Raw genomic sequence first — 12,967 nt, 5'->3', positions numbered from 1 at the left:
ACACTAATTCATCTCTTCAGTTTGTGTGCACCTTTCTGCTTTAGCTGCGCTGGAACACTCATCGTCCTGCACCATGGCATGCGCTTTCAAGACTCTGCTTGCTCATACGCTGTTTGCTCTGCTTGGAATGTGCTTACCCCCTTCCCCTTCATCTGGCGAACTCCTACTCATCCAAGACCCAGCTTCATTGTCTCCATCTCTGGGAAGCCTGCCCTGCATACTCCAGGCAGAACCAATCCTTTCCTCCATAATGCTTCCCTGGTGCTTTGCCATTGTATTTGTGACTTGTTTGTCTGCTTCAGCTAGACTGTGAGCTCCATGAGGGCAGGGACCATGTCTTTTTTTGCTTTTGCACACGGTAGGTACTTAATATTGCTTTATGTTTATTTGATTTACCATCCACCTCATTCTAGAAGTGTATAGTGGTAATAAATGTTTATTAAATAAATAAATTATACCATACATTATTTTGGAAATACCTTTCATTTTCATTGTTTTCTGAAGCTTTCTGCCTTAATTTTTGGAGGCATGGTCTTTTTTTTGCATCTGATTTTATTTAAATGGTCAGAAAGTGGAGTTTTGCATTTTAAAAAATAAGTTCTCTTGGAAAGTAACACCAACAACATATTAGATAGTTCTATAAAGCAGAAAATATATTTGTGGCTAGTTAAGTAATAACCATATTGTGTCTTTTTTATGATAGTACAGTGTAAAGAAAGCTAAGAGCTTTAAAGTAATTAATAGAAATCTGAGGTAATGTTTTGCTTTGTGGTTGTGAATCTGGCTTCAGTACATTATTGTGTTTGTTTTGTTGTGTTTTGAGACAGAGTCTTGCTCTGTCGCCCAGGCTGGAGTGCAGTGGGGTGATTTCGGCTCACTGCAACCTCCGCCTCCCAAGTTCAAGCGATTGTCTCTTCCTCAGCCTCCCGAGTAGCTGGGATTACAGGCACCCACCACCACGCCTAGCTAATTTTTGTATTTTTAGTAGAGATGGGGTTTCGTCATGTTGGCCAGGCTGGTCTCGAACTCCTGACCTCAGGTGATCCACCCACCTCGGCCTCCCAAAGTGCTGGGATTACAGGCGTGAGACACCACGCCCAACATGTTTTGTTTTTAAACTGTTATCTTGAAAGAATTAGAGCTTTAATTGACAAAATAAACTTTGAAACAGGCTACATTATAATTTACATTAAGTAATTATAAGCTATGATTTTAACATGTTTTCCATATCAGAGGTGAATTATTGGTGATGAATAATATCTTTAGGTGTGATTGGAAAGACGTCTTTTTTTTTTTTGAGATGGAGTCTCGCTCTGTCGCCCAGGCTAGAGTGCAGTGGCGCCATCTCGGCTTACTGCAAGCTTTGCCTCCCAGGTTCGCGCCATTCTCCTGCCTCAGCCTCCCGAGTAGCTGGGACTACAGGCACCCGCCACCACGCCCGGCTAATTTCTTTGTATTTTTAGTAGAGACGGAGTTTCACCGTGTTAGCCAGGATGGTCTCGATCTCCTGACCTCGTGATCTGCCCTCCCGGCCTCCCAAAGTGCTGGGATTACAGGCGTGAGCCACCGTGCCTGGCCAGAAAGATATCTTTTTAAGAACTCTGCAGAGTGGTTTTTAATTATTTTAGGATGGGTGGGTAGGGTGAAGTGGGCATCATTTTTAATCTCTACTACTATTTTTGGCAGTACCTATTTCAGATATCTCAAACTCAATCTTAACCTTACCCTGAAAATTGATTCCATTCTTGATTACATTATACCTTATTGATTTTCTTGACTGCCATAATTATTTCCAACCACCACCTCCATCTCTTCAACTGACGTTGAAATATCAAGAAGGTTACTGAAGATATTCCATTAGGTTAATGGAAAAAAGACTAGAGAAAGATTTGGAGGTCATCAGCACGTTTATATTTGAAGTCATGAGCAGGTTTCTCAGACCTTAAAGGGGAAAAGTTACAGAGCAGCATATCCAGGGGAACATTCTGTGATGATGGGACTCTTTTCAGCCACAGGTGGCTGTTGAGTGCTTGACATGTGGCTAGTCTGACTGAATAACTCAATTTTTCTTTTTTTTTTTGAGACGGGGTCTCGCTCTGTCTCCCAGGCTGGGGTGCAGTGGCGTGATCTCGGCTCACTGCAAGCTCTGCCTCCTGGGTTCACGCCATTCTCCTGCCTCAGCCTCCCAAGTAGCTGGGACTACAGGCCCCCGCCAACACGCCCAGCTAATTTTTTGTATTTTTAGTAGAGACGGGTTTCACCGTGTTAGCCAGGATGGTCTCGATCTCCTGACCTCGTGATCCGCCCGCCTCGGCCTCCCAAAGTGCTGGGATTACAGGCGTGAGCCACCGCGCCCGGCCTCAATTTTTAGTTTTACTTTAAATAGCCAGATGTACCTAGTCACTATCCTATTGAACAGCACGGAGCTTTGCCTCTCAATATGCAAATAAGCTTTGCCTCTCAATATGCAAATAAAAACCAAACCTTTGCTTCAAAAGCTAAATATTGTTTAGGGATTTATGTTTGATTTTTCAAAGAGGTGGTGTTGCAGGGTTTCACAGATGTGACTGTCAACATTTTTAGCAGGGAACTGGGAGGAGAGGCAAGATGATACTAAAATTTAATTGGAGACACTCTAGGATTGGATAAAGAGTACAGTAATTCTAAGTGCAAGATATGTTTAGGGGACTTCATGCAGCTTGGTTTGTCACTAGAAGTTTATTTTAGTGTTTTAGATGTATAAACATACTGAATTTGTGTTTCTAGGTCTTAACATCAAATGTTTTATAAATTAAATCTACAAAACTAATAAAATTCACGTTCCCTAACATTAATTTAATGTGACATATGACATATTCTACAAATTGCTTACAGTATGAATATGGTATGGAACAAATTATTTTTTAGTTTTGCTTGACAATACTACTGGTATCTTGGAAAGGCTCAATTCTTTCGTCACATTTCTCTATTCACCCAAGTTGGATACATTTGAAAATAAAGAACATCATATTTTCTTGAATGGAATCAGTTGTGTGTTAAGTCTGCCATTATTTATTTTTCATGAATGATCTTGGTTTAAGGTGGTAGTATGTTTTTGTGAGTATAAATACACACTTGGATTGGTATATGGCTGTATGCTAGGTTCTCAGTCACATGATCTAGAAAGTACTTGTTTTAATTATCCTCAACAATAATAAAAAATTTTGTGGAGAGCTTACCTATCTTGGTGGCAATTTCTGTGTAGTTTGAGAAACTTAGTGGTGATGATAAGAATCAGATTTGGGTATATAGAGTGGGGCACAGTATGGAGACTGGATTTGGGAAGGGATGAAACTAGAAGTAGGGAGAATAGTTGGGCTCTTGTAGTCTAGAAAAATAAAGATGGCCTGAGTGAATCCTGTGCAGGAAGTATGGAAAGGTGAGACTCGAGAAATTAGATGTAAGTACCTGATGGTTACACAAAGAGAATGGATGCTGCAATAACCCTGGCTTTGGTCACTTGGGGCAGGGGAGTCAGGGAATAGGGGAATAAGGGCAAGTTTTGGGGGTGGAGTGAGGAAGATCGAGTTAAAATAGTTTTGTTTCTTGGACTTCCAAAATGATCTTGGGGACCCCCAGGAATTCTCAGGTCACACTTTGAGAACTCCTTTCATAGTGTTTTTGTCATTGATAATGCCCAAAATAAGGACAAATGAAGTGTATCTTGTCACTCTGTAGGTCCATGAATTAAATGAATAAATGAATCTTGTGGAGAGTAAGAGGACCTTCCAGAAAATAAATAGGAGAATCAAGAGAATGTGGTGTTACAACAACCTGGAAAACAAGATTTTTGTTAGAGATCAGGGAGGATAAAGACTTTGTCTAGCCATTGGATTTCTAAATTATGAAGCAACTGGTGACTTTACCAGTTTCAATGGATAGAAAGGATAAGTCCTATTTAGAATTCCAGAAAGTTTCTGGGAAATGAGAGACTAGAAACACAATGTGCCTGTTCTTTCAGATGTTTTAAAATTTTATTATTTGGTTAAGTAATTTGGGCCCATAATGAAAAGGATATTCAGTGAAAAATGTCTCCCTCTCTCCTGTCTCTTAGTCCCAATCCTCTTTAGAGGAAACTTGTTAATGAGGCTTTTTGTATGTCTGTCTAGAGCTTATATGCATTTACGAACATGTACACATACGTGCATTTTTACCCCTTTCCACAAAAATGGTTGGCCTACTCTTAAGAAGCTTGAATGAGAAGTGGAAGAGAGAAGACAATATTCAGAAGAGAATGCATGATCAAAGAACATTATGGTTATTTTTCCTTTAAAGATTTAAAGAGGTCAGCTTGGAAGGAACCAGTAGGCAGGAAGGTTTCTAATCTGGGCGACCATGCCTCAGAAGGACCTCCAGGAACCTTTGAATTGTGTGCAATTTTTGTGTGTGTACATTTTATTGTTGAGACAGGGTCTCACTTTCTCACCCGGGGGAAGTGCAGTGGTGCAATCACAGCTCACGCAGCCTTGACCTGGGCTCAGGTGATCCTCCCATCTCAGCCTCCTGAGTAGCTGGGACTACAGGTGCAGGCCACCACTCTGGCTAACGTTTTGTATTTTTTGTAGTGACAGGGTTTTGCCATGTTACCTAGGCTGGTCTCAAACTCCTGGGTTCAAGCGATCCACCTGCCTTGGCTTCCAAAGTGCTAGGATTACAGGTGTGAGCCACAGCATCCAGCCTTGTGTACATTTCTCCAAGAGCTTATTTTCCTCAAATTCTCAATGGAATCTATAACTGAAAAATAACCACTTTTTTAAAAGCAGGAGAAGGAGCTTGGCAGAAGATGTGAGGGCGTAGGTGAAGAGCCAGGTCACTTGCTGCAGCTCAGATTAGGCATTTGTTTGACTATGGATTTTTCAGTTAATGAAGTAATGCCTTACTGGGTTGACTTATTTCTGCCTGAAGTACTTCATGGTCAGTTCACCACCATCAGAGCCCTGTGGTAGGACCATTCTGATGACCAGCTCCTGGTAGGGCATAGTGTGGTAAGAACTGCCTCTTGGCTTCTACCTTCCTAGGATTCCTCCATCCAAACTGAAAACAAAGACTTCATTTATTCCACCAACATTCCTGACTTATGGAGAAAGTAAAATTGTTGCCAAAGATACTGATACCCTTTTTGTCAGTTATTAAAGTCTTGCTCAACTGAGTGTTGTCTGGTCTCTGTAGATAAAGTTGGGGACAGGGAAGGGGAACGAATAGGTCGTAGGTGATAAGTCTAGCATTTCTAGGCCCTAAAGTCCCTCCAAGGGATAAGTGTGGGCCACTGTTGAGTACAGGTTTCTATTAATTTGATACTGAAATCAAAAGTAGAAGTGAGGAGCAAGTAGCTGTTGTAGTATGATGATGATGATTTTGATGATGATGATGATGATCTAGACACATGCCCGTGGAGATAGAAGTGGACAGATTCTAAATCTCTTGAAAATAGGATTGACTGGTTTTGCTGATGAGTCGTGTGTAGAGCATAACAGAAAAAGAGTACTAAAGGGTGAGTTCTTGGTTTTTAGATTAAGTGGGTAGATAGAGGTGCCATTTACTGAGGTCACTTTAGGGAAATAATTTATGTGAGTAAATAAAATCAATTTTAAATATTCAACATTTGAGGTGCTATACAAAACCAGAAGGAGAAGCTTTCCCTGTAGAGGGAGTAGCCAGTGTAAATTCCCTAAGGAAGGATGCACTCATCATGTGAAGACAAAAAGGCCAGGTTGGCTGGAGCTTAGGGAGTGGAGGAGTAGTACTAGGTGAGGTTTAAGTAGGCAAGCCTGGTAATAGGGCTGTGTCAGCCAGCATAAGGAATAGTATAGAATGCTGTCTGAGGGTTTTACATAGGGGGAAATACGACTGCTTTGACTGTGTGTGGAAAATGTAGAGACACAGAAGTGGAAGTCGGAGGCCAGTTAGGAAGCTGTTGTATTTGTCCAGGTGGGGATGATGGTGACTTGGACAGTGCTGGTTTAATGAATGAATAAAGGAAGAAAGGGAAAGATGTAGCAAAAGACAGTAGAATGAGTTCATGTTCTCTTGTTCAAAGAGCTTCTAATTTTCTCATATACAGAAATATTTTTAATAAGTGAATACATAAAGGATATTTAGCTGATATTCTTTAGCTAATGAAGATAATCAGGTTATTAGCCATTAATAATAGTACTGTTCCATCCTTTTGGCTAATTTGAGTCATGTAGCTATTGATTGGATAGCGATTGCTAGGAAGCAGAGTGACAGAAGAATGTTAGCCATGTTAGCAAATAGGCTTGCTGATGAGAATGATTTGTTCAGTATGATACTAGCTGTATTATATTATAAACTAGTGCTTCAAATGTGTCTAAGCGTGATAGAACTTTCTGAGAGGGTCTGGACTTGGCTATAGTGATAATCATGAAGGGAGATTCGGAGACAGAGTTGTCCATGATATGGCTTTAACAAGATTTGTTTGGTATGCCCAGGTGTTAACAGAACTTTTATAGGTCCTGAAGAGTTAACCTAACTTGTAGACTCCAGGTCAGCAATAGAATTAAGCCCTACAGAAAACCATTTGTGTCACTGTTTCCATAGTTCTCCCAAGGATGTGTACATAGCTAATGCCAACTGAGAAGTAAAGGAGATGATTAACGCCATAGAATAACTGTCTGAGTTTGAGTAGGACTGTTCTAGGATATCTGGCTGAAACTCTGGCATCTTTGGTGATGTCCGTTACATTAACTAAAGCTCCAGTAAGTTATTTTTCAAGCAGAACTCTTCAAAACGTGTTTTCATTGATGAATTGTAATCATTCTTCTGTGAACAGGTGTAGTCCTTTTTAATGAGTTCAAAGTGTACTCCATCCATCCTATTAATATTTTAATATGCCATTAATCTCCTTTAAAAAATCTTGTTCCCCACATAGAATATTAGACTAAGTGGATTTTCTGCATAGACATCATGGGTACCGGATAATTTTTTCTTTACTTTTTGTAAAAACCTATGAAGTTGCACAAATTAGTGAATATACTAGAAACCACGGAATTGTATATTTTAAAATGATGAGTTTTGTGGTATGTGAATTATATTAATTAAAAACTTACGAAGAATTGTAAGGCACTTTCCATTGTTGGCATTTGATTTTGTGGAAAGACATTCACTATGGACTACCGTATATATTCTGGAGCAAATCTCCAATTACTTTTTGAGAATAGCCTTGATTTGACCTAAAGGTATCACTCAGGCACACCTTTGTTTGAACCAGGGGATAGCTTTATTTCTGGGAAAACTTAACAGGTTAAATTTCTAAATTTTAATAGCATGTTCAATAACCTGTTTAGGTTAAATAAATAACTGCTATTTATTTAGAATTTGTACCAACATGACTATAAACTATAAACTTGTTTTACTAAGGGCTGATTTTTTTTCTTTTTTTTTTATGACTATATATGGATGGTCCAGTTAGTGCCTGCCACGTAGTAGGCACTCAGTTTTGTTCAATGATCAACTGAATGAAAGCTGCATTTGTAGCAGCAGCAGCATAACATGCATTATCTCGTTTGATTTTTGTAAGAATTTTACCCAATAGCTATTATTCTCATTTACAGATGAGGAAACTGACCTTAGAGATATAGTCTCTGCTTCTCAAATTGGAGTATCTTTTGGGGAGTGTGCGGTGTATGCAAAAACCACAGAATTAAAATGACGCTTGAATAATACTTGGAAGTGTCAGTTTTATTTGAACATTTTGGGTAGGTAGAGCAACATTTTTACCTTAAACATGACTAATGTTTAAGGTAACGTGCAAAATTTGTGTGAATTTTAAAGATAAAATGAGTCTACTAGGCTTGGACCCTAGACTATGTATAATTTGAACTGTCATACCACTTTATTTCAAAGCCATACTGAAAAAAAGTGGTATTTACAATATAGTATAGCGTAAGTCCCTGGTGCTCAAACTATGCTGTGTGGAGGCTTTACATGATATTCATAGACATGGATGGTTTTAAAGGAATCCATTTCGATATCTTTAAATTCCATATACACTCTTTCCTTCAACTGATCTGAGAATGTAACCTGTGACAGAAGTACACATTTTTTTTTTGTAATTCTCCTTTATAGTCAACCTCCCATTTTACAGAACAGCATACTTCTCACTTGTGTGCAATATTACCATGGTACAAAATGTTTGATATCATAAAGGGACACTATGAGATACTGGATTGAGAACACGAATGACTCAGGCACAGTCAGTTCTTTCCACAAGTACAATTACTTGCTTTCAACAAAATTTAGAGGACTTTATGTAGATGTTGACTGATTTTTAAGTTTTTTTGATGGTTCACTGTTACATTCTATCATATAACTCAAAAGGAGTTCAGAGAATTTGAATGACGTGGAATAAAATTCATTCTATCTACTCATTAATGTGAACAACATTTCTCAGTGCTACATCTATGAAAAAGGAAGACTAGGAATAGAATTGATGCTATACCTTGTCCCATTCTAGCAATTAGTAATACACACTTGAGAATATAAAATTATTTAAAAAAATTTTTTCATTAAGCTACATATATATATATATATATATACACACACAATTTCTATATATGTAATTTATGTACTAAAAATTGTAATACTTTATTTTGGTCACATATATACTAATAATTGTAATAAAGCAGAAGAAATTTGTTGTTTTATCACTAAGAGCTTTATGGTCACAGAAAGTGAAATAATTTCATGATACCTAAATGATCAGTGAAAGATTATCAAGTTTAAAATAAGAAATAAGTTTGGAAATGGAATTCAAAGAGTGAAGGGAGTGAAAATTTATAACCATTGAAGAATTTGTTTGTATATAAATAGGTAATGTAGGTAATGGTGGGTGCATTTAGATTCTGTTAGATGTAACAGTTTATTATTAAAGTATTAGCGCTTAAATTACTTCTGGTAAGTGCATCCTTTGCAACTGATTACATTAAAATATGAAATATTCTTGCTGACTTTAAAATGCAGGTGGGGTATATATATTTTCAAATTTCTCATAAGGGGTAGAAATACAAAAATATTTGACAGCCACTGGCTTATGATACATGTTCTTCATCTGCCTCTTTAGTTATTCTCTTGTATCCTTAATCACATGAGATCATTGGAAGGTTACACAATAATTAGGCCCTTTCAGACTCACCTTTACTGAGTTGTCCTTTAAGTCTTATGTTCTTGGTTTTCATGGAAAGTCACTGAAAAAAGAAAGAGCATTTGAAATCTGCTTAATATTTGTTGTGAAGTTTAGTGTCTTTATCGATTTTCTTCTAGATTTAATACCTGGACATTTTTTGTTTTCCTCATTACTTGGTATGTGTCCTCCTTTCTGACCATGGTATCTGTGTAATTGAATGTTTCTCTCTTTGCCCAGGCCCCTTGAAAATTCAGATCCACATTTGATGCTTAGCTCTAGTATCACTATTGATCTTTTCCAAAGGATATCTGTTTTTTTCCTTGTCCTTGATTTTCTGTTTTTAAAAATTAATTTTTGTGTATTTTGTCCTTTGGGAGTGTACAAAAGATATATCTCAGATACTTACTGGAAAGAGAGGAAGTAAAATTTTTAAAAATAAGAAAGATTTATTTTTATGTTCCTCCCTGCAACTAGGGGATAAAATAGATCCTCAAGAAAAATACTTTCAGCCTAATATACACATTATTATAAAATGTATTAAATTTTGATTTGAGGGCTAGTCTGCACATAGTTTTGTCAAAGGTTGGAAACTTAGTTCTGATATTAGAATGTGTTTGCCAGTTTAATTTTGTAACAAAGAATTTCTGCTTCACTTTTTCTAATATTGAAGATATAAGAAGATTGCATATACATAAACAGCTTTAATCTTGTCCCATAAAAAAAGTGTCTGGCTTTTAACTCTGAAGGTGATAGTAGATTGGTCCTTTAGATTCTAAACTAAACTGTAGAAAAACTCAGACACACAACTGGGCATAAATTAATAGTGACTCAGGGCAGTCCTCAGGGTAGAGGTAATAGAATTGACTGTTTTTGTGACAGTTTCTGGGAAAACTAGTTAGTCCAGCTTTACAGATTGCTCAGCTTCATGTGATACTGTTTTAGAATAATAAATTAAAGACATTCTGTTGTCAGAGCTTCTAGGCCAGTTAAAAGGAGAAAAAATACTAAAAACCAAAATAAGATTGAGTGAAGAATAATGCAGCACATTTTGAATAATGTCTCATTCTGTGCCAGTAGGGAATGAACTGTCTCATTAGACAATGGAAGTTAGTTGTATATCTTAAATATTTTAGCCAGGCTTTTCTTTTAATTTTTTTTATTGCACAGAAACATAAGTGAATGGAAAAACGTCCATCTTACCAGTGTAGCATCAATAGTTTGATGTGTTCCATGCTTCCTTCCAGTCTTCATGGATTCAGGATTCATAGTTTGAAACAGTTTAGAGTAGTTGCCTCCAGTCATCCTTGGTAACCATGAGAATCTCACAGGTTTGAATATGTTTACTTATGCAGACGGTTGCAAATACTTCTGTGTGTCTACTGAAGTAGACCCGTGATGCCACCTTTGTTCTAATACCAGCGGAGTATATCATTCTTTATTAAGAACAAAGGCCGGGTGCAGTGGCTCATGTCTGTAATCCCAGCACTTTGGGAGGCCGAGGCAGGCGGATCACGAGGTCAAGAGATCGAGACCATGCTGGCCAACATGGTGAAACCCTGTCTCTACTAAAAATAAAAAAATTAGCTGGGTGTGGTGGTGCATGCCTGTAGTCCCAGCTACTCGGGAGGCTGAGGCAGGAGAATTGCTTGAACCCAGGAGGCGGAGGTTGCAGTGAGCCAAGATCGCACCACTGCACTCCAGCCTGGTGATAGAGCAAGACTCCGTCTCAAGAACAAAAACATTAAAAGCCAAACAAGGCATCGTTTAGTGATACATACTGATTATACCTAATTAGTGACAAGAAGTTCCCTGTAAGCATTTATGTGTGAAGCTGCTTAAGGATTGAATATTGTCTACTGTTGTTAACAGGTTGGGTGACTTCACTTAGGGCCTCCAAATGGTCGAGATGTCATAAATCAGAGGTGTTCAACTTTCTTTGCATCACAGAATGACCAGGAGAGCATTTAAAATGCGTACTCCTGAGCCTCACACTTGGTAGAGTTAGCAACCTAAGTGGTTACTTTGCAGCTTGTCAGCCAAATTTGCACATTTTATATATTTTTTGAAAATCCATAAAGATAAAGCTAAATACCTGAGAAATAATACTGTTAGTCATTTGAGATGAGCATATCTTTTAAAGGTAAGCAGAGACATTGGGGGAGAAAATGAGATAAAGGAATGACAGGATTGCCCAATACAAACAGGAGGGCTGTGTTGTGTGGAGAGGTGTAGAGGTGAGGACACAGTTAATATTGGATCTAAAGAATACTGTAATTGTAATAATTGTCAGATTATTGTGAGGCTTACATTTCTAGGCATGCTAATGTTCTTTAAGTAGAGGTCACAAACTCAGTGCCTACAGGGCCCAGACAGGTAATGCAAATGTGAGTTGTTGAGGAATGTTGCAACAGGAGACCCTGAGGCCACTACTGGACAGCCATTTCTAATCAGTCACAGCCTATTGTTGCCAAACCAAGTCCAGTATTTCTAGATCTTTCAGTTTTTAAGAGAAGCTAGAATTCTGGATTTTATATGAAGACTCTAGATTTTTAGATGCTGACTTAATTCATTAAAGGCACTAAAAAATGAACACTCATCTCTGGGTTAGGCTTGATCCACCTGCCATCAAGTTGCAATCTTTGTTTTAGAGCTGTGTTTCTCCAGGTGTGGTCCCAGGATTAGCAGCATCAATATCACCTGAGACCTTAATAGAAATGCAAATTCCTAGGCCCTGTCTCAGACCTGCTGAATGCCCAGTGCCAGGGGTGAGACTCAGTCATCTGTGTTTTAACAAGCCCTCTGGGTGATTCTGATGCATGCTCAGGTTTGAGAACCCCTGTTCTGGAGCATGGAAGTTGAGATTACAATTTATATGTGGGGGTAGTAGTAAAGATAAAAGTTCATCAAATATCCTGTAAATATCAAAAATATATCAGACGTATTTTGTTTTCAGGTATATGTAACTTCATCCTTTTTGCCAGAATCTGAGAAAACACAATAATTGTGTTTTCTCCCTTTTCTTTCTTGTTTGTTAAGAGTATTGCAAATGAACTTAATAGCAATTCTGTGCCACATTTTGACCTCACTGGAACACATCTTAGATTTTATTGATTGATTGATTAAAACTAGGTAAATAAGTTATATGGCTTTACGAAGCTTCAGTGTTAAGTCTCCTTTAAAAGTATTAAATATAATATTCAGTAAGTCCTCACTTAATGTTGTTGATAGGTTCTTGGAAACTGACTTTTAGCCATATGATGTATAATGAAACATATTTACTCTAGGCTAATTGATATAAACAAAAATTAAGTTCCTGTGGCATATTTCTGGTCACAAAACATCCCAAACTTCTAAATAAAGACCAAAACACTTCTAATGATAAACACTGAAATTAATGTGAGCTCTCCGCACATTTAAGAAAGATTAATATAAACAAGATTATTATTTACCCACTGATTCCAGTTCAGGGTCGTGGGTGGCCAGAGCCTCTCCCAGCAACTCAGGGTGCCAGGCGGGACCCCACCCTGGACAGCACCCCATCCCATCACAGGTCGCACTCACGCTCACTCAGGCTGGGACCATGTGGATGCAGCACTGAACCTAAAGTGCACTTATCATTGGGATGTGGGAGGAAACAGGAGTACACAGAGAAAACCCAAACAGACCTGGGGAGAACATGCCAAATTCACACAGATGGGCTTAGGCTGGGAATGGATTTTTTTTTCTCATCGTTATAACAAAATGACATTGAACAAAACGACATTATTCAAAGACCTACTGTATATT

General features: G+C 38.1%; 1 protein-coding gene across 2 annotated transcripts in view; it reads left to right on the top strand.

Annotated features, from left to right (window-relative positions):
* The window catches only part of MBD2 (methyl-CpG binding domain protein 2), a 69,221-nt gene that overhangs the window by 20,906 nt on the left and 35,348 nt on the right, over positions 1-12,967 (top strand). The window contains exon 3 of one of the 2 annotated variants that reach the window (XM_019014182.4): positions 45-476. The exons of the other annotated variant lie outside the window; for it this stretch is intronic. Coding sequence (XP_018869727.2) covers positions 45-251 — 207 coding nt within the window. The 3' untranslated portion in view covers positions 252-476. Of the gene's footprint in view, positions 1-44; positions 477-12,967 lie in introns of those variants that run through there. 2 annotated transcript variants of the gene reach the window in all.

This window comes from Gorilla gorilla, chromosome 17, assembly GCF_029281585.2.
Source record: "Gorilla gorilla gorilla isolate KB3781 chromosome 17, NHGRI_mGorGor1-v2.1_pri, whole genome shotgun sequence".
NCBI classification, from domain to species: domain Eukaryota; kingdom Metazoa; phylum Chordata; class Mammalia; order Primates; family Hominidae; genus Gorilla; species Gorilla gorilla.
The sequence above is the reverse complement of the archived record's forward strand: the minus strand, read 5'-3'. Positions and strand labels throughout refer to the sequence as shown.